We start from the raw sequence: 24628 nt of genomic DNA on the forward strand, positions 1-24628 counted from the left end.
CTTCAAAGGATTGAGATCATCAACCATCAACACTATGTTATTGTCAACCCACTTTGCAAATGTTTAATGTAAATGATGCTAGTAAGACCATGAATATATGTAATAACTTGGGTATGTCTATTATTTTGGTGATAATTTCATCCTAGGAGGTTTTTCGTCTCACTGACTCATCTGTGTTTCTAAATACAAATGGTCGGCAAATTTTTCCCCTCCAAACTCACACCAAAGCTAAGGTGGAATTTGTCGTCAAAGTCTTAGGTGAGTCCTAGTGTTCTAGTCAAGTCTTATGTAAAAGTGATTTGGGAATAATTTAAGCTATTTGGCTAAATTATTTTATTACAAATAACTTGGTCTATTAGATCATATTGTGTCGCAAAACTGAGTATGTAATTTGAGGGTCGAAGCCGAACGGGTATTCCTCTTTGAGAGTTGAATTTGTAAAAATCTAATGTAAAAATTATTTTAGTGCATGGTCCCTCATACTTAGACATCATGGCTAAAATATTAGAGGGTGGAAATAATATTTAATCTCTTCAAAGTGTCTATTAATTAAATTTTATGGCAAAATTAAATTAAAATCCTAAGTAAAAAATTTAATTTATTAGAGTCAAAATTAAAATATTTAGAGAAATTAAATTCTCTAAGTGGAAAAATTCGCGGGTTTCAAAGAAATTAATTTTTGGAGGTCTCCCACCAAGGGAATATTGAAAATTTCAAGAAAAAATGGGCCCTTGGACCTTGGTGGTTAAGTCAGTCAAATTTTTGAGGAAATTAGCTCAAAATAATTAATTTTGAGCCAATGAAAAAGATATTTAATGTGAAATTTGAAAATTTCTAAAACTAATATTTTCAATGACTAAGATTAAAAGATCATCAAGGATTTATCAACGACCAAGATTATTTTGACGAGGATCAAGCCAACTAACCGTTACTTTTCCACTTGGAGGATTTATCTATAAATTATAGTCGTTTTTGTCAAAAACCATCGTTGTAACACTATAGTCCTGCTGAGAATGTTTATTTGAATCATAATAAAGACTTTGGGGTGCAGTTCATGGTGTTCAATGTTCATTGATTTGTGGTATGTGTTGGGTACAAGCTTTCCTATATTGTGCTTATTAATTTTAAAATTTGTTTTTCATTAGATGGGGATAGAATCATTCTATTGATAGATTCTGGGTTTATCTTAGATGATTTGATTCGCCATATGTCTAACAAATTTTCTTGAAAAAAATATATAGTGTTTGCAGGTTCCTCAGTCCTTGGTCCCCAAGTTCGCAATTTGTGGGTATCAACTGACCTTGGTTGGACTCCAAATATTTATATGGTTGATCTAACTTTGCTAAGGCTATAGTGTGCATTAATTTTCCATAGTATTAAAAGCCATTTATCAAAGAAAAATTCCAATTTTTTTTTTTCAAAATTTGTTTTAAAACCCTTGTATATTTGTAAATTTTGTAAATAATTTGTAAATTAATTTTGTAAATTATTATTTCTAATTGGAGTTTCGGTGTTTTAAGATTTTTGTATATATTGTGGTTTTGGATATTTGTGAATTTATTTTGCCATGTGAACTCAAGTGAAGAAGCTCGAATATAGCTAGATCTAGGCCCTTGAGGGTAAGATCTAGCTTCAACAATTTTTTGCAAGGCCAACCATTGATGAAATTGAGTAGAATTTCTGATGTGAAGAAGATTAATTTTTCTGAAGCAAGGGTTTCATTTTTAGCTCTCTCAGGCATAGATCCAGCCTCTCCAAGGGTAGCATCCTCCTCTCTAGCCTTTACATCATCTTTTCAGCCCTCTTCAAGGTTGTCTTGAGGCCTAAAGGCCTCGACCTCCCTTCTTGCCCTTGCCGTGGTGTTTTTCGGGCATTTTAGGCATAGCCATAAGGCTTAGGGCCTTCAGCCCCTCCTCCTCTCGTTTTCCCTAGGCCGCAACCCTAAAGGGCTTGACACTGCCTCTTGGAGGTTCCCTTTAGGGTGCCGCAGGCCTCAAGGGCCTAAAAACCCTAGGCCACAACCCCTATGGGCCTCTCGGCCCTCCCTTAAGCCAAGCATCAACCCTCTAGGGCTTGTTGTAGGCCTTTCCCTTGAGCCGCTAGACCTCTAGGGCCTTTTCCTCTCTTCCTAGCCCCTCTTGGCCATAGTTTGCCCTGAATCCATATTTGAATTTTCTAAACTAAAAATTGGTGATTTTTGCAGGTGATATTGGCCCTAGATTGGTGTTTTTAGGTGGCATATTCATTGAAGAATTTCTAGGCTATTGAATTTCCATGACCTTGGGTCTAGGTTAGAGTCTTAAAACTACTTACGCTACCAAACCAAGAATCTCAACCATAAACTACTTTACACAGTGGAAATATAAAGCAGTAAATCACACATGCACAAATATACACAGTTTTTAACAAATATTGTACAATAATGTACAACCCAATCTTCGTTATATTAAACCAAATATGAATAATACAACAGTCTATGGTATACAAGATACAATGATAAACTTCGCTGCAACTTCGATGTCGTATCTTGTCCTGTCGGTCTTTCATACTCGTACTGCTCACTAGTTGCCCCTTAGTCCTTCAACGGACAACACATCGAGACTCCAGGAGGGCTGCCACCTAACACTGTTGCAAGTCACTTTTGTAGCATGTACACGAGCTGATCCAATCTTCTCTCTGGGTTGGCCAATTCCTGAGCTCCAAACTGCCAGGCTAGCAATCACCTTTGTCCATCAAGGTACTGCACTTCGACACCAAACTTCACCAAACCTTTAAGTTGGCAACTAGGGCCAAACTCCACATAGGTCATCTTATTTATGACAACTGATATTTTTCTTGGATTCCTCTCTTTGAGAGGTGTAGGATTGATCTAGAGGTCATCCGATTTTGACATGTACAAATGAAGTTATGAATTTATTTTGATTATGGACAAACTGTCAAGGTCGACCAACAAACTTATGTAGGCTCAAAAGCCCAACAGTCACATCTATTCATCCTCAAAGTTTTCTATAAATACATGATGCCTCATCCTCATTTGGACACACTCATCTTCACACATCTCTCTCTCTCCTCATCTTATTGGGTACGCATTTCTCGGCAGCATCTCTCTCCACACGTGCGAAGGAAAGAAGGGCAATTTTTCTGTTTCAGTGTTGACTAGGTTTGACCAAATTTTCAGACGCTGTTTTTGGGCTACGTTGACCAAGTGTTGACCTGTTTTGCTGTGTTTTTTGGTGGAGGAATTCTGTCCCAGCAGGTCACATTTCTGGGCATAGAAATCGAGGCAATCTGTTGACTGTTGACCAACGTTGATTGTGGTTAGGGTTGAACGCAGGTTCACTGTTTGACCAGATTTTAACTAGGCCGATTTCACACTGTTTTGAGGGCTGTTTCATCTTGCTGTTTGGAGGCCGAAGTTGACCGAATCTTTGAGGGTCAAATCTACCCTGTTGACCAACGTTGACTTTTCTGGTTAGGGCTCTTTCATTGCTGTTATAAATTGTCAGAGTTTGTAAATTGTACTATCTCTCTCTGCTGAACTATTGAAGACTAAAAGAAGATTTGATCAAGGGTTCTCCACATTGGGGTTTGTCCTTGGCTAGTGCCACATCTTGTGTTCTCTTGTCTTGGCTTGTCTTCTACTCTTTATGTTTATGTTCGATCTGCATTTTGCTATCATGTTGATGTGATTGCTAAACTGGATATTGATATTGGGCTAACAAAGAAATTGAAGTAAAATTTCTCTAAAGCATAGAACAAACCATTGTTGCCTAAAATTAACATGGTATCAGAGCTGAGGTGAATACAAAGTCCAAGCAAGAGTGAAAGAGCAATCACCAAAGACAGTTGGACAAGGACAAAAGGTTCAATGGGTTCTTCATCCTACTTCTCGGGTGAAGACAAGCTCCATGATAAATATGACTATCATGGATGGAAGATGTCTCTTGATTTAACCTTGGAAGAAAAAGAAGTGATGGATTATGTGTAGGGTAAAATCCCTGAACCTCCTTCAAATGCACCGGCTGCTGTGAAGACCAAGTACAATGGGGTTGAAGTCAAAGCGAAGAAGATTATCAGGGATTCCATTGACAAGCATCTGGTGGTCTATATCTCCGAATTGAAGACCTCCAAGGAGATCTACGACAGGTTGGTCAACATGTTCAAGGTTGGTAATGCTAATCAAATTCTCTTTCTTAAAAATAAGTTGAAGGATATTAGGAAGGGCAAGGACGAGGACATTCAATCCTATTTCTTGAGGATTACTGAGATTAAGAATGATCTACCCTCGATTGGAGAAGTCATTCCGGACAGGGAACTTACTCTCACCACCCTTGGAGGACTCCCACCTGAGTGGTACGTATTTAGAACGACTATACTCAACAATGATTGAATTCCAGGGTTTGAAGAATTCATGTTTAGATGCATTCAAGAAGAAACAAGAATGGTGGAGCGAGAGATGCCTTCTAATAGAAGCAACCCCACTGCATTCTCCGCTCATGCCAAGTGGAAGAACAATGCAGGTTCAAAGAAGCAAAGTCAAGGAAGACCGGGATTCAAAAATGGAAGGAAGGGAAGATGCTTTGTTTGCAATAAGTTTGGCCACTATGCAAGGGAGTGTCCTAATAGAAGGGATACACCTCGAGACGATGACTATCATACAACACCAGGGGCAACTTCAACAACAACAATCAAAGGAATGGCAGGTCAAATGGAAAATGAAAAGGAATGAGGGACATCAAGGAAATGGTCGACCCTCCAAGAAATCAAGGAACTCCAGGTATGAAGAATCAAATGTTGTTAACAATAAGCAAAAAGAGTACTATCTCATATCGGCCCTCTCCACTGCCTCTCCTCCAGACACTTTCGGAAATTCGCTGATTGATAGTGGTGCCTCAAGGCACTTCACCGGATATAGGAAGTCCTCTCTAATCTGATAGAAAAAGAGACAAACTTGGAGATCATCCTTGGAGACGATGCCACCTATCCTGTGAAGGGAGTAGGGAATGTTACCCTTCAATTGAATCAAGGTAACATTATTCATTTGCAAGAAGTACTTATGTACTTGATCTCAAGAAGGACTTGGTGTCCATTTCAGCAAATGGAAGACAAAGGATTCAAGGTGGCTTTTATCGATGGAAAGGTATGTGTTTGGAAAAGAAATTTTAAAGATGCTTTTACTCTTGGGTTCAGGGTTGACACTTTGTATGAAGTTGGAGGAAGTCCATTCGGAGCCATGTCTTGCGACACATCTCTACAATCCGAACTATGGCACGAAAGCTTCACCCATCTTCATTATAAGGCCCTACCTGATGTGAGACACATGGTGACAAGTATGCCCAAGTTCAAAGTAGAGCATGGAGGTGTATGTCCGGGATGTGCCGAAGGAAAACTTACAAGGGGACCATTCCCCTCAAGTAATAGCAAGACCACACACATATTGCAATTGATCCACTCCAACATATCTGGTATGGTGCTCGTAAACCCCTTGGGAGGATACTTATATTATCTCATCTTTGTGGATGATTATTCTCGCAAGACCTGGATCTACTTCTCGAAGAAGAAGGATGAAGTGTTCATCTGGTTCCGACGCTTCAAAGCTCTGATTGAAAACCAATTCGAGAAGAAAATCAAGATATTGAGCATTGATAGTGGGACCGAGTACTTATCCAATGAATTCCAAGATTATTGCATTGAAGCTGGCATTAAGAGGGAGATTACAATGCCATACACTCCCTAGTAGAATGGTATGGTTGAAATGAAGAATCACTCTCTTGTAGAAGCTATTCGTGCCATGCTTCATGATCAAGGCCTTCAGAAGTTTCTATGGGCTAAAGCTGCAAATACCGCCGTGTATGTTCAAAACCAATGCCCTCATCAAATATTGGACTCCAAGACTCCTGAAGAAATGTTCACTGGTAAGAAACCTGATGTCTCTTATTTTAGAATTTTTGGAAGCCCCATATATTTTCATGTGCCGAAAAAGAGAAAATAATCAAATTGGGTGCATCTGGGAAGAAATGAATCTTTGTGGGCTATAGTGAAAATTCTAAGTGATATAGAATTTATGTGGTCAAAAGGAAGTTGAGATAAGTCATGATGGCACCTTCGACGAAGATATGGTCCTTAGGAAGATCAACAACCTTCCTATCCTAAGGAAGGACAAAGAAGCTGACGCAGGAAATCAGGGTGAAAAAGAGGACGAATCGATGCCTGATGTTGACAAACCTATGGATCCTATTGATCCTCCTCCTCATGGGCCCTCCTCCTCTAAAAGGAGACCCTCATGGCTTAGGGAGACTCTCGAAGATGCTGAGAGGCACATTGCACCAAGGGGGACTTTTCGTGAAAGCACGAAGCCGAACAAGTATCAAGGATATTTGACTGTCATGAGCACTATCATTCAAAATGAGCCTTCATCATTCAAAGAAGCTGTGAAGCAACAAGTATGGAAGGATGCTATGAATGAAGAATACGAGTCAATTATGAAGAATGATGTCTGGGATGTGGTCCCTAGACCCCATGACAAGTTGGTTGTCACCTCTAAGTGGCTCTACAAAATCAAGCATGTAGTTGATGGAAGTGTAGAAAAGTTCAAGGCTCGCTTTGTTGCTCGAGGCTTCTCTCAAAAGGAAGGTGTAGATTATGATAAGATATTTGCACCTGTTGCTTGATACACCACCATCCGCTCGATCGTAGCCCTTGCTGCCTCGCAACTATGGAACCTGCATCGGATGGATGTCAATATCACTTTCTTGCATGGTTCAATCAAAGAGGAAGTCTATGTGGAACAACCTGAGGGGTTTGAGGTTCATGATCGGGATTCTCATGTATGCAGGTTGATGAAATCTCTCTATGGGTTGAAGCAAGCACCTTGGGTGTGGTATGAGAGGATCGATAACTATCTGATGAAGCTAGGATTCACTAGAAGTGAAGCCGATCCGAACCTTTACTTTAAGGTTGAAAATGATAAACCTCTCATTTTGGTACTTTATGTGGACAACCTCTTTCTGACAGGTGCAAACCCTCTCATTCACAAATGTAAGAGGGAGTTGGCTTCTGAATTTGAGATGAAGGACCTAGGACGATGCACTATTTCCTAGGGTTGGAGGTCTGGCAAAAGCCAGGTGAAATTTTCCTCTCTCAAGGAAAATATGTTGTGAAGATATTGGAAAGATTTGGGATGGTGGATTGCAAGCCTGTGACTACCTCGATGGAACTTAATTTTAAGAAGTTATGTGGTAGTGCTATTGGACCTGAATTGGGAAATGCTTCTGAGTATCGTCAACTCATAAGAGCACTGATGTTCTTGGTAAACTCCTGTCTGGACATATGTTTTGCAGTTAAGACATTGAGCCAATACATGGTTGAGCCTCATCATATACATTGGATTGCCGCCAAGAATCTTCTGAGAAATCTTCGAGGCACAATCACTCATGGACTGAGATACATTGCCGAAGATGTGACTCTGCATGGTTATTCTAATGCTGATTGGGCTAGCAGTGTGGTGGATCGCAAGAGCACTTCTGGATGCTATTTTTCTTTGGGTTATGCTTTGATATCCTGGATGAGTAGGAAGCAAAAATCGGTTGCCTTGAGCACTGCCGAGGCCGAATACGTAGCTGTTAGTATGGCCTCCTGTGAAGCTATCTGGTTGAGGAAGCTCTTCAGTGAGTTGTTTGGACATGTGCTGGATACCATCGCGATCTTCTGCGACAACCAGAGTGGGATCCGATTATCAGAGAATCCCATGCTTCATGATCGCTCCAAGCATATAGATATCAGGTACCACTTTATTCGAGATATGGTACAACGAGGAGCAATAAGGCTCCATCACATTGGGTTGATGAGTAGGTTGTCGATATTCTGACAAAGCCCGTGGGCAAGGTCAAATTCTTGGCCTTCCGAGAACGACTTGTAGTCGTGGAGAGACCCTCTTATAAGGGTCCTGTAAGAGATGGACATTGAGCTCTGGGAGCTTTGGGGGGCTTGGGGTACTTCTTGGAGCGGTGAGCAACCATAGGGTGAGTGGTTCAACCTTCCCCTAGTGGTTTGCTGTGTACAGGGTGAGTGGTTCATCCTTCCCTTGTGATACCCCTTAGCGACATGTAGGCAGGACGAGTGGTTCATCCTTCTTCTACTGAGACATCCTACCCATGCAGTCTGGGACTCATGGGAAGTACCTCTCATCTGGCCAATGAGTAGGGAAATGAGGATAGGGACCATAGTACTACCGATGGACGCATCGTGTACTATCGTACTCCCTATGCTAGGATGACCGATATTGATCTGGGATCAATGGGAACTGACTTCGGGTCAATAAGAGTGGTATGAGACACTCTCTTTTGATTGGAACTAACTTCGGGTCAGTAAGAGTGGTATGAGACACTCTCTTTTGATTGGGACTGACTTCGGGTCAGTAGAGAATGGTATGATACATTCTCGATCACTTCTTCTTCATAGTTCAACAGAGCAGAGCAGTGCATTGATGGCAGAGATAGTATAGATTGGCAGATGGATTAGCAGATGGAGTTCTCCCTAGTTGAGAGGGAGTGTTAAAATTGGCAACTAGGGCAAAACTCTGACAACTGATATTTTTCTTGGATTCCTCTCTCCGAGAGGTGTAGGATTGATCTAGAGATCATCCGATTCTGACATGTACAAATGAAGTTATGAATTTATTTTGATTATGGTCAAACTGTCAAGGTTGGCCAACAAATTTATGTAGGCTCAGAAGCCCAACAATCACATCTATTCATCCTCAGCATTTGCTATAAATACATGATGCCTCATCCTCATTTGGACACTCATCTTCACACATCTCTCTCTCTCCTTATCTGATTGGGTACGCATTTCTGGGCAACATCTCTCTCCACACCTGCGAAGGAAAGAAGGGCATTTTTTTTGTTTCAACATTGACTAGGTTTGACCGAATTTTCAAAGGCCGCTTTTTGGCTGTGTTGACCAAGTGTTGACTTGTTTTGTTGCGATTTTTGGTTGAGGAATTCTGCCTCGGCAAGCCGCATTTTTGGGCACATAAATCGAGGCTATTCGTTGATTGTTTGACCAATGTTGATTGTGGTTAGGGCTGATCGTAGGTTGACAATTTGACCAGATTTTGACTGGGCTGATTTCAGACTGTTTTGAGGGCTGTTTCATCTTGCTGTTTGGAGGCCGAAGTTGATTGAAGTTGATTGGATCTTTGAGGGTCAAATCTGCCTTGTTGACCAACGTTGAATTTTTTGGTTAGGGCTCTTTTACTACTGTTATAAATTGTTAGAATTTGTGAATTGTACTATCTCTCTCTGCTAAACTATTGAAGACTAAAAGAAGATTTGATCAAGGGTTGCCCCACATTGGGGTTTGTCCTTGGCTGGTGCCACATCTTGTGTCCTCTTGTCTTGGCTTGTCTTCTACTCTTTATGTTTATGTTCTATCTGCATTTTACTATCATGTTGATGTGATTGCTAAACTGGATATTGATATTGGGCTAATAAAGGAATTGAAGTAAAATTTCTCTGAAGCATAGAACAGATGATTGTTAATCTAGGTCTGGTCATAAGGTTTTTGTTCATAAACCCTAGGGTTTTCTTATCCAAGCCCTTTCTTCCTACTAGGGTTTACAAACCCTAGAATTCCAATTTTTTATATCCATATGTCCAAAACCCTAGAATCTCTACACCAACATTATCATCAATAAATTGAGGATGCTTCATCCAATGATTATTGTTGGTCCCTCCAAACCAAGTAACTCAGCTTTCTCAAAACCATTGTAGTAGTAGCAATATTTTGTCCTTAAATACTTGGTCATTATGGTAGCAATCACATTCTTCATTTCAATGTGAAAAGAATAAACTTCATTATTTTGGGCTGAGCATTATATTTACAAACTAGATCGCAACACCCAATTACACACAACAATGGATGCAAGATTTTTTATGGCATCAATACTTTAGAAGCTTAGATCTTTGCAACAAAACCTTAACACCAATGTCTTCAATCATTTATATCCTTGGCTTGCTATGATAGGACAATACTAGATCTGCTAGTGACTTGAACTTATTGAGAGAACTTTGATCTCTAAACTTGGAGAGGAACTTGGCCTTTTTCACTGTAAGTAAGCTTCCTTCATCAAAGTATGCTTTCTTCAAAGGCATACTAGTGATAGTGATCCCTTTTTCATTCTTTCCTTGATGCGCAAATAACATATTTCAAGACTAAGCATCCATAAAAATATTTATGTACCTTAGCATCAACATGTGTAATGCATCTTCCAGGACTTTTAAAAAGGCTTGTAGCTTCAATATCCTACCTCTGAGCACAATGCAACATCTTTTAAGAAAAACACACAGGTAATTTATATCATATGTCAGACATTCATTACTGGCCTTATCTTGCCCAGAATATGATGTTGTCATCAGGAATATTTTCATATAATTGAAGATTGTGAGTGAGTGAAGGAACTTCTTCAATCATCATAATTGTCCTTAAATATTTCTTCAAGGATCCTTACAACCCTATGAGTTAGTTTAATCTTTCAATCTTCAAGGTATACAAAGATTCAACCTTAATAGTTCCAAAGAAAATTTTGATACAAGTCTTACTACAGATTTTCAACTAGACTTATACTTGGTCCTTATATTTACAAGCGATTATAGTCTTCAAGAATGTTGCCAAAGGAACTTGATCTCAAAATAACACAGGTAACTTGATGCTACATGCCTTTCATTCAAGCATCAAATCGTAGACCTATAGCTTTTTTGATCTCTTTACATGTCTGACTTGCCAGTCCTCATACTCGTCTTTTTACATCACTTTAATATGCTTACATGAAAACAAAGTCCTTTAGATTAGATAGTTTGTGTATCTTGGTCCTAGTAGCCATAACAAATCTTCAAGGAGAATGAGGTCCACGAAGCCCTTTTACACTAGTCATTATTACTAAGACACCAATTCAATTTCTTCTTTAGCTCTTTCCACAACTCTAGGGTTAAAATTAAACTCCTTTCTCCAAAGCGACATCTACTTGGCTTCTCAAGAAATTAAATGACTCGACTTCTTCAGTTCAGTCTTTCAACAATCATTGCACCAACAATTTGTTCTCCTTCAAGAGCTCGCACACCATGAGTGTAATCCTTGAGGCTTCTTGGTTATTGTGTATGCGATACTGAGGCCTTTCAACCTTCTTGAGATTCCTTTGCCTTAGACGCTGAGGCTTACAATTTTGCCACGACATGTTAGCTTTTGAATTTATATCAAAGGAACTATTCCTTTCAAGACAATTTATTTTGCATAGATATCCTTCATGATAAACTTTATTATCTCCAAATGCAAACTTTTGTGATTCATAATGATTTTTCAATCCAATTTTTCTGGTCGACACATTTCAAACCACTAAGTGTGGTTCATCATTAGGTTTGAAACGCATCGACCCGAAAAATTGGAATGTTATGCGTTTAAATGCATATATCATTTCTTATGCCTGCACCATATGTTGCCTTATAGCTTGTAATAATTCTTTACTATCTTGCTTGAGATGGTTCTTATTTTTACACAAACAAACCTTTGTCTGATGGTCCTTTTTAACCTTGGACTGATGAAACAAACAACTCATTTAATGATCCATAACATCATTGTTCCTTGTAATAGCCTATTCTACCTCTAAGATTCTTCAACCTATTGGAATAGACTCTCTATTATAGGCTTTGAGATTTTTGGCTGCACTCTCCCTCCAACAACAACTGTAATTGAATCAACTGAAAGACAATGATGCACCAATTGAGGACCTGAATGATCCTCACTCCAATATCCTTGAAGCTCTATGAAACTCTTGGATGAAGTCTCCTCAAGGAGAGTTGGGTTTTCTTCCAACACTCAACAACATATCCGAACGTTTTGTCTTGGGCCTATAGAAGCTGGGAACTAGGTTCTCCAAACCTCACGAAGACAACCATATACAAATCCAAGATGTCCTCAAATGGTCTCCTCCCCCTCTTTTATAGATCTCATGGACTCCTCTAGAAGCCTTTATTTTATTATTATTTGAATCACTTAGTACCATTTCCCTCCTTTTATTTAATTCAAATACCTTTTTAATTTGAGAAAATGGTAAATCGGCCACCATCTTTCCTCAGGCCATTAAAATTCATTTCCCACCATCTTATCCTGTAGGTTTGTTCTGGTTCCAATGAGCTATTACACTAAGGTATTTCGTCAAGTATTCCTCTCGGAATGCCACCTTAAGCGTAATTAAGTGAGTTAAGCTCAATACGAACCTGATTTCTGAAAGTTGTCAAAATGCAATGGAATAAAAGGCAAACTATGTGGATTATGGATTGTGCCAAGTGAATGCCGTCAGACTCCATAAAAACTCCTCAAAACCCAATACAGCCCCTCCATAAGCCCTCGGCCACACTGATGGAGTAAACCTGCTCCTGTGACCTTGTTGCCATCAACCTTGGAAGTCCATCCTGACCATGCCATAAGGGAAATCAGAAAAAGGAACATGACAAATCTTCCCACCCCAAGATTTGCTTGCCCTCAAGAAATCCATATATGTTAGCCAATCTGACTATCCCGTGCAACTAAGAACCAATACTTGGATCCCATACAAACCACTAGGTGATACCATGCCTCCGTGCCACCCAACCATGATTGGATCCCTTAGTGCCCGGATCCTAGACTAAACTCTGTCTCGTCTTACCATCAATAGATCCTCCTAGATCCCGTTTCCACCATGGCCAGTCATCAACAATCCTATCCCATGGTTGCAACTGTGCTTTGTCTCCTGCTCTATCAATCGAATACCAACTCATCACTTCTCTCCAATCCAACCCCTAACACAAACCAATGCCAATCCCACTCTGCTGATGCTGGGATGGAATGTTGAAGAGTTGTCGGCCTACAACCCACTGCCAACTGGAGCATGTAGTACCCCTCATGTCTAAGTGTCCCTACTGTACTATGCCCTTGACTAAGAATATCGCACCATCAACAAGATACCAACTCATGATCTCCCGCCAATCCAACTTGTGGGAAAGGTTGGATGCATGGGCACCTGTATATGGGATAAGTTCCTTATGTTTCACTATGCTTAAATCACGTGACTCTTCTTGGAAAACCACCCAAATCTATCTAAGAAATCCTGCCTCTCTCTTTGTAATATTCCAAAGTGGATAACATGTGCTGCAAGCCTTGTTTATGTACTCTTGGAGAGGGCTGCTGCCTGGAAATACTGCAGTTTTGCTGGCTGCCACTACATCTGTTTGCATTTCATCAATGGGTAGGCCCAAAGATGCATGCGCCATCACCTCCATCGTCCGACAAGAAACTCCTCGCTCAAGTCTACCAACCTCTTGCAAAACTATCATGTCAAATTCCAACACCTCTTGACAACAAATGTTTGCAAATACGACCACCCTAGTGGCTATCCATACATCTGGCTACTCCTCATCAATGGTTGGCCCCGTTATCGCTCAGACTAGCAGGGGTCCTAGGAGGAGATCCTATAGAGCAACTACTAGGTCAAGGGGAAACAAAGGAGCAATAACCCACTGTCACCTCAGATATAGCTCTTTGCTCTTTACGGACTTTCACTGATGGGAGGAGACCTGGTATAAGAGGAATCACAAGGATGAATAGGTCAATGATGGGATGAGGAGTGATTCCCAAGGCCTACTCTCAAGAGAGGCTCAAACAAATGGCTTACTTGCTTTAGAAGCAAGGTGATTGGTTCTCTAGGAAGGGCTAAGGGGATGCCTAGTCTTTGGTTTAGAGAATATTCCTTGAGAAAGGATATTCTAAACATTAGGATCCCTAACGAAAAGTGGCTTCTATGTAATCCTTGTAAAATATGAGTTACAAAATTGTGGGACCATAGAGAACCCAAGTGGACCCAAGCTAGGTCAAGGGTATGGAGTTGATCAACTAAGGAGGGGCTTGACCTAGTTAGGGGAGAGAATAGGATCAAAGGACAAATTTTCTTTTGAAATACAAATGCAATGACCTAGGTGAGAACACTAACCCGAATCAACCTAGGGAAAGAGATGGTCTCGCTGCTAGGGCTTGCTATATCTCGAGATTCCACTGTCAGATATGCCTCAAACTTGGAGGACCTCTTGAGCAAACTCCAACGTAGTGTTCGACCAAAATTCAAGGGCTTTGGATGGATATACAATAAATTTCGCTTGGTGGCCTAGGTGACCTACTAGGGTTAGGCCGAGAAAGAGGACAAGGTGAGAAAAACATTCGTTTATGTGATCACCAATGGTAGACCAGTGCCTTGATTTAGGGAGAGATGGAGTCAAGAAAATTTTGAGATTTGGAGGGACTTTTCCCAATGAAGGAGACCTTTAGGCAACTTCGCATGGCAAGTTAGGGCATAAGAGCAGCTACCAAAGGATTTTATACTTCGATGTACAAGAATTGATGACTTCTCAAGGTGTATTCAATGAATTTTAAACCTCTAGGAACATTCATTCATCATACATGACATGTGTAACATATGCAACACTTCATAAGTCTAAAATTTCCACAATTTTTCATAAATTAGGGCAAGTTTCAGACCTAGAGAGCGAAAATCTCGTACATTATTCATGTGACAAGATAAAAGTAAAGAATAGACATGAAAAAGAGCACTTACATGTACAATGAGTATGTCTAGTCATCAATTCATGACAAATTTGAAGTTCTAAGATCAAGAAAATAGTATACAAACATCAAAATTCATCCATGAAACCAAACTCGTCCTCCAAAAGGGAATGCAAAATTCTCACAAGAGCTACTAATCCAATCTAAGTGATGATGAGAGGAATGAATGAGCCTCTCATCAATTTATATCCTCTCTAAAGAGTTCAATTTGCCTAATTAGGCCTAATTAAGTCCCAAATAATAAAATAATGTAAAATAATAACATCCCTTGGTGACAAGCTGACCAAGATAGCTTAATAACATAAAAATAAGCCTCTCAAGAGGGAAAAATAGTAAACATAATGAGGCGTTGGGCCATTGAGAAGCCCAATGGAGTCCAAAGCGTGCCATGGTGAGAGAATAGACTCCAAACATAGTGGACAAGGGGTTGGCCCCTTGATATCCAATCAAGTCACATCTAGTGTCCCCAAGTGGGTGTGGGGGCACAATGACATCCTCATGGGTCTCTAAGTGGATCGATAATGCCTGTAAAGAATCTGTAAGGGCTTGGATGATGACATAAGCCCTCCCTTTGTCTCCCACGGTGAGACACATCCTCATTTGGACCCTGAAAACTTTGCCAAGTGTGTGGTACAAGTGTGAAGCCCGTTGGGCATGGTGATCTAGGTGCATCATCCTCATCCAAAAGGTGGAACACGAGCAATCTATGAATGGTGTTGGGGATCCATGAAGTGCTCTCTGCTATGGGGGAGGCCCATGGCTCTCAATGCTCACCCTGCAAGTGCCAATTTGGCCCTCTGGAGGGCTTGGACAATGTAGAGGGAGACCAAACCCCAAATGGAGAGCCACTTGCAATCCTGCATAAGATCCAATGTGTCCCCTTGCCCTCCATTATAACAAATCATTGGAGTAATTAAGTAAAAGAGCTTACAAATCATGGAATCAATTGGACACTTCATGGTGGCATGCCCTTCCATAGTGGGCTTTGTGATGTACAATTGTCTCCAAACTCAATAAGGGGGTTAACTAGGGATCCTATTAGGTGGTTTCAACCTTTAAAGGGGGTGACATGTCCATGGTACATCCATCAAGTGGTAGGTGGTATGTGATATAATGATGGAATGGAGTGGGGATCAGAGGAATGCTCCAAGCCACATGTCATGGTACAAGGGTAGCTATAATAGGGGAAGCCCACACTTGGGTATATGAGTGTAGGAGGGAGCAAATCGTGGTTCATGAGTTACCCTGACCTTTGTTTTTCCACCCTTCTTCATATGCCTTTTGCCTTTGATTGATTTTTCTTCATAATTGCTCGGGGCTCCAAGGGATGAGAGCATGATGTATAGAATATAGTAGTAGATACCCCCTTTTGAGGTGGGGCAACTCATTGCCCACCAGAGGTTGTGACAATCATGGGTTCCTTAATGTGGAGGGGGCTCATCTAGGGCCCATAGGAACCAGGGTGATGGGCATAGATAAGGGGTAGAGCTCATGTTTGGCTTTTGCCCACGTGCTAAATCTGTATGTCCCAACCATCTTTTTCATTTTGTTGTAGATTTCCTATTGAGAGTGGCCAAATTACGCATTTTTTTTTAGTTGCATTGACCTCTAGGGCATCGTTCCAGGCCCGACCCAAAGTGTGGACAAAGGAAGGGGGAGGCTAACCCTTTGTGGACCCAGTGGACAAATGTGGAACCAGATGGGAAAAGTGATGAAATGGGTTTAAAGTGAGTGGAGGGGAGTGATGTATATGGTGTCGGAAAGCGGGACCATGCAACCAAAATCAGGATTTCCCATGTAGTGCCAGTCCTAAAGCTAATGGCTAGTGAAGGAGATCCCATGAGACTAGGATACAAGGCTAACCATCAAATCAGGTAGAAGACACAAGAGTACAGATCTAGCCCACTCTTTTTGCTAAATCCCCCCACCAATCCATGCCCAAAAGTGTCTATGATAAGTAAACAAAATTACTCAATTGTACCAATGAAAAGCCATACCTTTGGGGTTGGGAGGCCCACCTTCAAACATACGATCATAATAGATGGGTGAAGGGTCGCATGGCTGGCTCAGGTGGCAAAGATAGTGGCACATCGAGCTATCTGATGACTGCAAAGGGCTGCTCGCTGTCGACTGAGGACCATGTAGGAGAAATTTTTTCTCCTATGGACACTACTCATAGGTGGTGGGTAATAGGCCCCAAGGATGTTTGCTCATCCTCCTCCATCATGGGCTCAACATGAGCCACTAGCTAACTCTCCAAAAATGGCCCATCACGCACATTGTGCTCCGCTATGTGCTGCTCATGTTGAATGGTGACACGCTGCTGCTCATCAATCTCCTCTACCAAACATGGCTACATCTCTGAGTTGCCGTGAACAACTCCCATGACTGCTCATGCCCCTCAGAGGTGTCGTTGTAAGAACCCATGGACTCAACTATAAAAGAAGAATCTTCATCCTAAAGCTCAAAATGAATCTCCTCCTGATCTACCCCTGCCATCTCCTCAGTGTCACCCAAACATGAGTGGTCTGGTCTCCAAGGTTTATTGCAGATGAAGCAAAGACCTTTTCTCCTCAACTTATTCTTGCCGCATGGTTGATCACCACAAATTCTTGATGCATTTAAGCAAACAGATTGGTTCCTCTCTGTTGTAGGTGTTATCACACAAATATAACTTGCATAGTTCCAAATTTCAACATGGATAACAACCAAATTTGCTTTGCATTGAGTTTCAGAAATTTTATCTTGCACAATTCCAAATTTTAACAGGGATAACAACCAAATTTGCCTTGCATTGATTTTCAGAAATTTTATTACAGTGAATTACAGGCTCAGATAGTGATGAAAATCATTGACTAAATATCACAAAGATTGGGATGAGAGAACCTGGTTTGTTTCAACTCGTTTTCCTAGCAACAGTGGTGTGAATTTGTCATAGTATTTGGTTAAAGGTAGCAGTCCTTTCTCGTACAGCCAATATATCAGCCTTCAATGTATCAGTCATAACTGGAAAAGAGACCAACCATATAGACTCAGAAATTGCAACCCCAAAATAGATACATAATGTGCCTCTGTCCACAGTGAGAGTAGGCCACACAAAACTGGAAAATGTCTGCTTGTTGGGCCTTAAAGTTCAGGCCGTAAAAGCACCAACAACTCGCCCAACAAGAGAAAGAATCATAGTACGCTCCAACTGAGGGTAATCTCTAGCAAACCACGCATTCTCAGCTATTAAACCCTTCCCAAAATCGATCCCTTGAGGAAAGATATTCAGTATCACGCCCATAATTTATTATGGCTCTTAAACAGATATCATGATTTCTGCAACAGAAATGAACATCAGCCCTCTCCTTCAAGGTTAGGAGCACAAACTTAATGCAAGTTGTCCACAAATTATCTCTCAGCCTCAAACAATGTTTGAACACGAACTCCTTAAGCCTCGCACAACCAGGAACAATCAATCTCGGCCCTATATGGCTTGTACCTGCAAGGACCAACAACAAAGAAGTATGGCATTGCCCCCACTTCTCCAAGGGAAATTCGATGCACTGAATGCAACTTCGACCAACTGAGATACCAATATATTTAACCACCTTAAGATGGAAAATTGAGCTACAAGAATGCCCAAAACACAACTCGGCTCCTTGAGATTTGTCACATTGACTAACGATCTAACTCCTTCAAATACACCCTTAGTCCCCTGCAGGATCGAACAAATGTGCTGCCGTCTAAAGACTTAGTATATGATCACATGTGGCATATGTTCACAACAAAAATGCCAATAATACAAGGTAGCAACAACCTTTAAAGCCACCTGACCCCTACATAAACACTGTTAGTCATACAAATATACAATAGCTACTGTTGATCTCTGCTCATCACCCCAATACAGGGATATGCATCAATATCGCACTGCATCGTGGGTTCTACAATAAATTAGGCCTATAACAGTGATCATGAACTAAGCGGTCCTCCTGGTATGACAGATCAATCCTCTGGCCTCGATCAAATAATTCGTCTCCTCCCCGGAAACCAGCAGAGCACTTGTTTATCACTGTGGGTCGTGTGTTTTAGGAGAGTTTCATTCACCAACAATTGTAATTCAGACGTTGATCCCTTGGTTTCGGGAGCAAAAATTCGATTTCAAATAATTACAGTGCATGCGGCCTCTACAATAAAATTATTAGGCGATTGCTTGGACTTGAGGAAATTACACTTGGGTTCCAATTGCGACTGCCGAATTAGTCCTTCAATAGACGACGATTCAGAATACATACATGCCCGGGAAAAGAATGGCCGCAATAATATTTGCGTCCACTGAAAAATCTTGGATGGCAATCCAAATATTTTTTATGGAACTCGAATAATATTTGCGTCGCTTAACATTTGGCTTTATAAATTGATTGGGCCCACTTTTAAAATGCTAAGGCCTTCATAAAATTTACGGCCCTGTCGAAATAAAATATTTCAACCTTTAATAATTCGTCCCAATGCGGCGATTTGTTGAGTAATTAATAATCACCGGACAATTTGCTCATGTAATAACAATTTGTCGAGCATTTTGTCAAACTCTTGATACGTAATCTTTCCAAATCCAATAATGCTTCCAAAGATAATAAACCCTCGATCTCCCTCTAAAGTTGATCTGCAGTAAAACCCTCAGGTTGGCAAGAATAGGTAGCTCTGATACCACTGTAATATCCCTTTCGAAAATTTTGTGGTATTTTTCTGAGAATTTTCTTTATAAAAATTTATGCCGACATTTTCGCCAAAACCCACGAAATTACACCAAAATGCACCAGTAAATAGGAACCCAAAAATTATACAAGCATGACAAATACATTGATAATTTGCAGAAGTAAACCCAGAAACTCAAATAACATTAGAAAATGCAGCACAAGGAATGACTCAGCTTCATTTATTATAATATAACATGCATAGTACAACTAGAAATATCTGAGACAAAATAGAAAAGATGATAGCAGAGTAGACCTCCAAATATTCTGCTACTATGTCAATCCTGATCTCTCAAAACTCCACAACGACTGCACTCTCCCTCCAACAACTGCCACTAAATCAATTGAAAGATGATGAAGCAGTGTGGAAAAAGTTGGGAAAAAATCGAGATTAAATCCCCAAAATGCGATTTTTTTGGCTGGCCGATTAAATCGGCGATTTTTTGCCGATTTTTTCCCAATTGAAAAAGTCGGGATTAAATCGGGACTTTTTCCAAAAAATTGTGAATGAGGTACTTTCTTTAACGATTTTTTAATTTTTTTTTTGAAAAAATCGAGATTTTATTGAAAAGGTCGGGATTCTTTAAAAAAGGAATATTTTTGTGTTTTTTTAATTTTGCCGACTTTTTAAAAAAACTCCTGACTTTAACGACTTTTTCAACTTCTGGACCCTTGCCGATTTAATTCCGACTTCGACTTTTTCCACATTGTGATGAAGGACCAATTGAGGACCTAAATGAGCCTCACTCCAATATCCTTGAAGCTCTATGAAACTCCTAGATGATGTCTCCTAAAGGAGAGTCGGGTTTTTGTCCAACACTCAATAGCACACCCGAGGGTTTCTGTCTTGGGGATATAGAAGCTGGGAACTAGGTTCTTCAAACCTCAAAAAGACAACCATATACAAATACAAGATGTCCTCAGATGGTCTACTCTTTTATAGATCTCATGGACTCCTCTAGAAGCCTTTATTTTATTATTATTTTAATCACTTAGTACCTTTTCCCTCCTTTTACTAAAAAAAATACCTTTGTAATTTGGGAAAATGGTAAATCGGCCACCATTCCTCCTCAGGCCACCAAAAGTTATTTCCCACCATCACATCCTATAGATCTTTTTGTTTTGGTTCCAACGAGCTATTACACTAAGGTATTTTGTCAGGTATTCCTCCCAAAATGCCACCTTAAGCGTAATTAAGTGAGTTAAGTTCAATAATAACTTGATTTCCGAAAGTTGTCGTAATGCAACAAAACAAACGGCAAGCTGTGCAGATGATGGATTGTGCCAAGCAAATGCCGTTGGACTCCATAAAAACTCTTCAAAACACCATAAAGCCCCTCTATAAGCCCCTGGGCCTGTTGATGGAGTAAACCTGCTCTTGTGACCTAGCTGCCACCAACCCTGGAAGTCCATCCTAACCACGCCATAAGGGAAACTAGAAAAAGGAACATGACACCTATTCATCTATGGTTTTATGAAGGGCACTACTTGGGAAATCCCGATTTTGGTAGTATTGTCCTGTTTTCCTATTCCACATTTTTCACTCCGTTGAGCAGTTTATGAGCCCTGTTTCATCATTTTCCTTCTCTAGGTCCACATGACCACTGAGTCCCCAAGGACTTGACTCATTCCCTTGCCTTGTCCACATATCTAGGTTAGGCTTGAAAATGTTGCCCCAAAGGTTGATGCAACTAAGAGAGTTAAATGCATATCATGGCCACAGGAAAGAATCAAAGAAAAGGAATATTATAAAATGCAAAAGATGGCTGAATTATTTAATATAACATGTGGGCAAAAGCGAAACATGAGCCTTACCTCTTATCATTACGGCCATCACCCTGGTACCTAGGGCCCTTGAGTGTCCCCACATCATTAAAGGAACCCCTGCACGTCCCAACCTCTGGTGAGCGATGAATTGCCCCGTCTTAAGGGGGTAATAACTACTTTACATCATTACACAACATGCTCTAATATCCTGGAGCCCCGAGCAATAATATAAAGAAAAATCAAGAAAAGGCAAAAGTCAAATAAAGAAGGGTGGAAAAACAAAGGCCGGGGTAACTAATGTATCCACATCTGCTCCCTTCTACATCTATACACCCAATATGTGTACATCCCTCATCATTGCCACCCTTGAATCCATGGCATTTGGCCTTGAGAATCCTGTGTCCACATCCATTCATCATCATTCACATGACACCTATTAATTGAAGGATGTACCAAGGAACTGTCTTTCCCCTTAGGGGTTGGGAACACCTAATAGGGTTGTTTATTGATCACTCCTACCAAGGGAGGTAACACTGCTTCGAGATCAAAGCCCCAAAATTGGAAGGCAATCCCCATATGAAGTCTTAATGTGCCCTTGATAAACAAGCTTGGTTCACTTAGATGCATTAATGAATTATTGTACCTGATGGTGAGGATGCAACATTGGACATTATTTGTAATTGGTAGATTGGTTTCATCATGGGATGGGCAACTTAATTGAGGCCCAAGTCCACTAGAGGATCATATTGACACCCCTGGGTGAAGCATCGAGAGCCATGGGGCTCCCATCATGTGCAGAGCATCATTTCACACCATGGGCACCTTCAACACCCTCAATAGTCTGCTCATTGCCTCACATTATTCACGAGATGATGCACTTGGACTAGTGTGCTCCAACCAACTTAGCATTTACCACATGGTATGGCAATTGATCCAAGGTCTAGAGGAGGTTTGTCTCACCCCTTGAGACATAGGAGGGCAAGCACCATCGTTAGAGCCCTCAGTGTTGGAGCGTTACAAGCTATTCTATCATCAGGAGACCCATGAGACCAAATTTTGTGCCCCAAACACAAATTTGGGGACCCACATGATGATTTACTTGGAGAGTTAGGGGCCATCCCCTAGTTCGAGAATTATGGAGCCCTCTCACACATTTTGGCACCAAGAAGTCTCAACGTGACTCTCCAAGGGTCCTACACCAGCATGGCATCATCATTTCAGTTTGCATTTGGATGGCTAATTCATAATTTTGTAAAACAACTTTGTTGGCTTGTGATCAAGGGATGTATCTTTCCCGTTTTTAATGTGGAGGGGCTAGTAGGCATAATTCAACTTAGTAGGACACATATAAATAGAACATAACTTCATTTGTATTGATCATCATCGTCGCTTAGGAATTTTGGCCTCTTTCGCAAATTCACACTTGTTCTTGATTGGCTATTGGAGTATCTTGGATGCATTTCGATATTTGGAGCTGATTTTGATCTTCTTTGGAGCTATCTCTTGATTTGTGGATGGATATATTGCATGTCATCTTGTAAGTGCATTTTATTAAAGTTTTGTTCTTGAAATAATGTTTAATGTATGGAATTGTTGCAACTAGATTAATGCTATACCATGCCCTAATTTTGTGAAATATTGTTTTTCTCCATGAAACTACATAATTCTTGAGTGGGTAATTGTTGAGGGTTGGTACCTAGGGCATCAATTCTTGACCTCCTTAAGGACAATTTTGGCTAATCTAAAGCATCTAGGACTCCATATGCCCAAAGGACAAGGCATTGGTCCAAGCCTTTGGTGATCAAACTCAAATCTTCTCCATAAATTTCTTCTCCTAAATTTCAGTCCCCTAAAATAGGATGGCTAAGCTAGGGCATAGAGCGAATTGCATTAGAGGAAGAATTGGTGGATTCTAGGAGCATAGATTCCAAGCCTAGGGCCTTATCTACAAGACCTCAAAGTTTGGTAAGCATCCATTGTGTTTTCATCCATAGAATCTCTTGCCCTAGTTGTGCCCTAAGAGGGAAACTCTAGCTAATATTGCCTTAACTTGGGGACTTCTTTGAGGGTTGTATGAGCTTAGTACTTGGTGAAGTAAATCATAAGAAGCCTTTTCTCCTCCTTGCCTTGATCTCAGGAGTACCTTTGTCCACAATAATTCACAAAACCCTAGGTCTTGCACAAGTCTTTTCTAGGTCTCTTAGAGGGAACGAAGAACCTTTAAAAGTGTCACATTATCACATAGAGCTTCTCTTGAGAGGTCCTACCTCATCAATTGGAACCATAAACCCTAGAATATATATCAGAACTTAAAAGTGATTATCTATCTTACTGGGACATTGGCTATGGTGATAGTGGGCCATTGTCCCATTGTTATCATTGAGTCTAGTTCTTTGTCCTATAGGATTTCCCTCCTTAGGGCCTGCTAGATTGTGTGGTAACCTGGCCAACCAAACACAAGGTCTAGGACACCTAATATAGGGCCTCACATGGTTGTTACAAGGATTAACTTGTAACCTTGTGTTTACAATGGTGATGAATGTAATAAAAAATTGTATGTGTACCCCTGCTGACATGAGGGGTAACAAAGCTGAAGCAGATATGCTTTCTCTCCCTACTTTAAGAGGCAGGGGGTTCTTTTCTGATTGCTCTTAGTTCTAGGATTTAACAATCTTGATCTAAATGTATCTTGATTTATATGTGATATATGCAATTTTTTTTCTGGTTTGACCTTGATTTTAATTTTATTATTTAGGGTCCTGATTCCTACTTATTTTCTGGTTGCTGCAGCAACTATTGTGCTTGGCTCAGGAACATGGCTGGGAGTTTTTCTTCATCGCACCCTTGTCAACTATCAAGGGGACAGTGAAAGGGTAGTTACCCTTGATCTTAGTCCTCGTCAGGTATGAAAAGTAGAAAAATATTCTCTTTCCTACTTCAAACATTTATAGGAAAGACAGCAAGGATCATAACATTTTCATACTTTGCAGTCTCATTTTGGCAAATCAATTTCAGACATTATTTTATGTGGATCTTTCAAATTACCTTAATGCTCAAAAATTAAATTTGCTGGGTCACTTATTTCTGGTTGTTATTATCAATTTTATGATGCTTAGTTTTCGTTGCAGCTTGAGTTTGACAATTGAGCTTCGCATTTCTTTATCAAATGTTTAGTTAGTTACCATGTAGTATGAATCAGATATAATTGCTATTATAAAATTTTACTCAATACTTTTCTATTAAATGATTTTCAGTTTTTATGAGCATATGGAACAAAAAAGTTTAGAAATGCATGTTAGTGCACGAGATGTTATTTTAGCTCCAATTTTCTTGAATGAACTTTATCCTTATATTGTTTACAAGTTATTCTGTGCAAATTGCCTTGGTAGAGCAAAGTCCATATATTCACTGGTGCAGAAGAGAACATGAAAGTGATTTGTCTGATTTTAAGATTAGTAACCTTGGAACAGTATGCAATT

The 24628-nt window shown here is 40.3% G+C and overlaps 1 protein-coding gene across 4 annotated transcripts in view; it reads left to right on the forward strand.

Moving 5' to 3' along the window:
* The window catches only part of LOC149164151 (uncharacterized), a 193603-nt gene that overhangs the window by 26244 nt on the left and 142731 nt on the right, over positions 1 to 24628 (forward strand). For all 4 annotated transcript variants that reach the window (XM_089431960.1, XM_089431959.1, XM_089431961.1 and 1 more), the window contains one exon: positions 23940 to 24052. In XM_089431960.1, the coding sequence (XP_089288086.1) occupies positions 23940 to 24052 (113 nt within the window). The remainder of the gene's footprint in view (positions 1 to 23939; positions 24053 to 24628) is intronic.

Source organism: Pinus tabuliformis, chromosome 5_1 (genome assembly GCF_031772625.1).
Source record: "Pinus tabuliformis cultivar Carrire ecotype Pingquan chromosome 5_1, CPIR1, whole genome shotgun sequence".
Lineage (NCBI taxonomy): Eukaryota > Viridiplantae > Streptophyta > Pinopsida > Pinales > Pinaceae > Pinus > Pinus tabuliformis.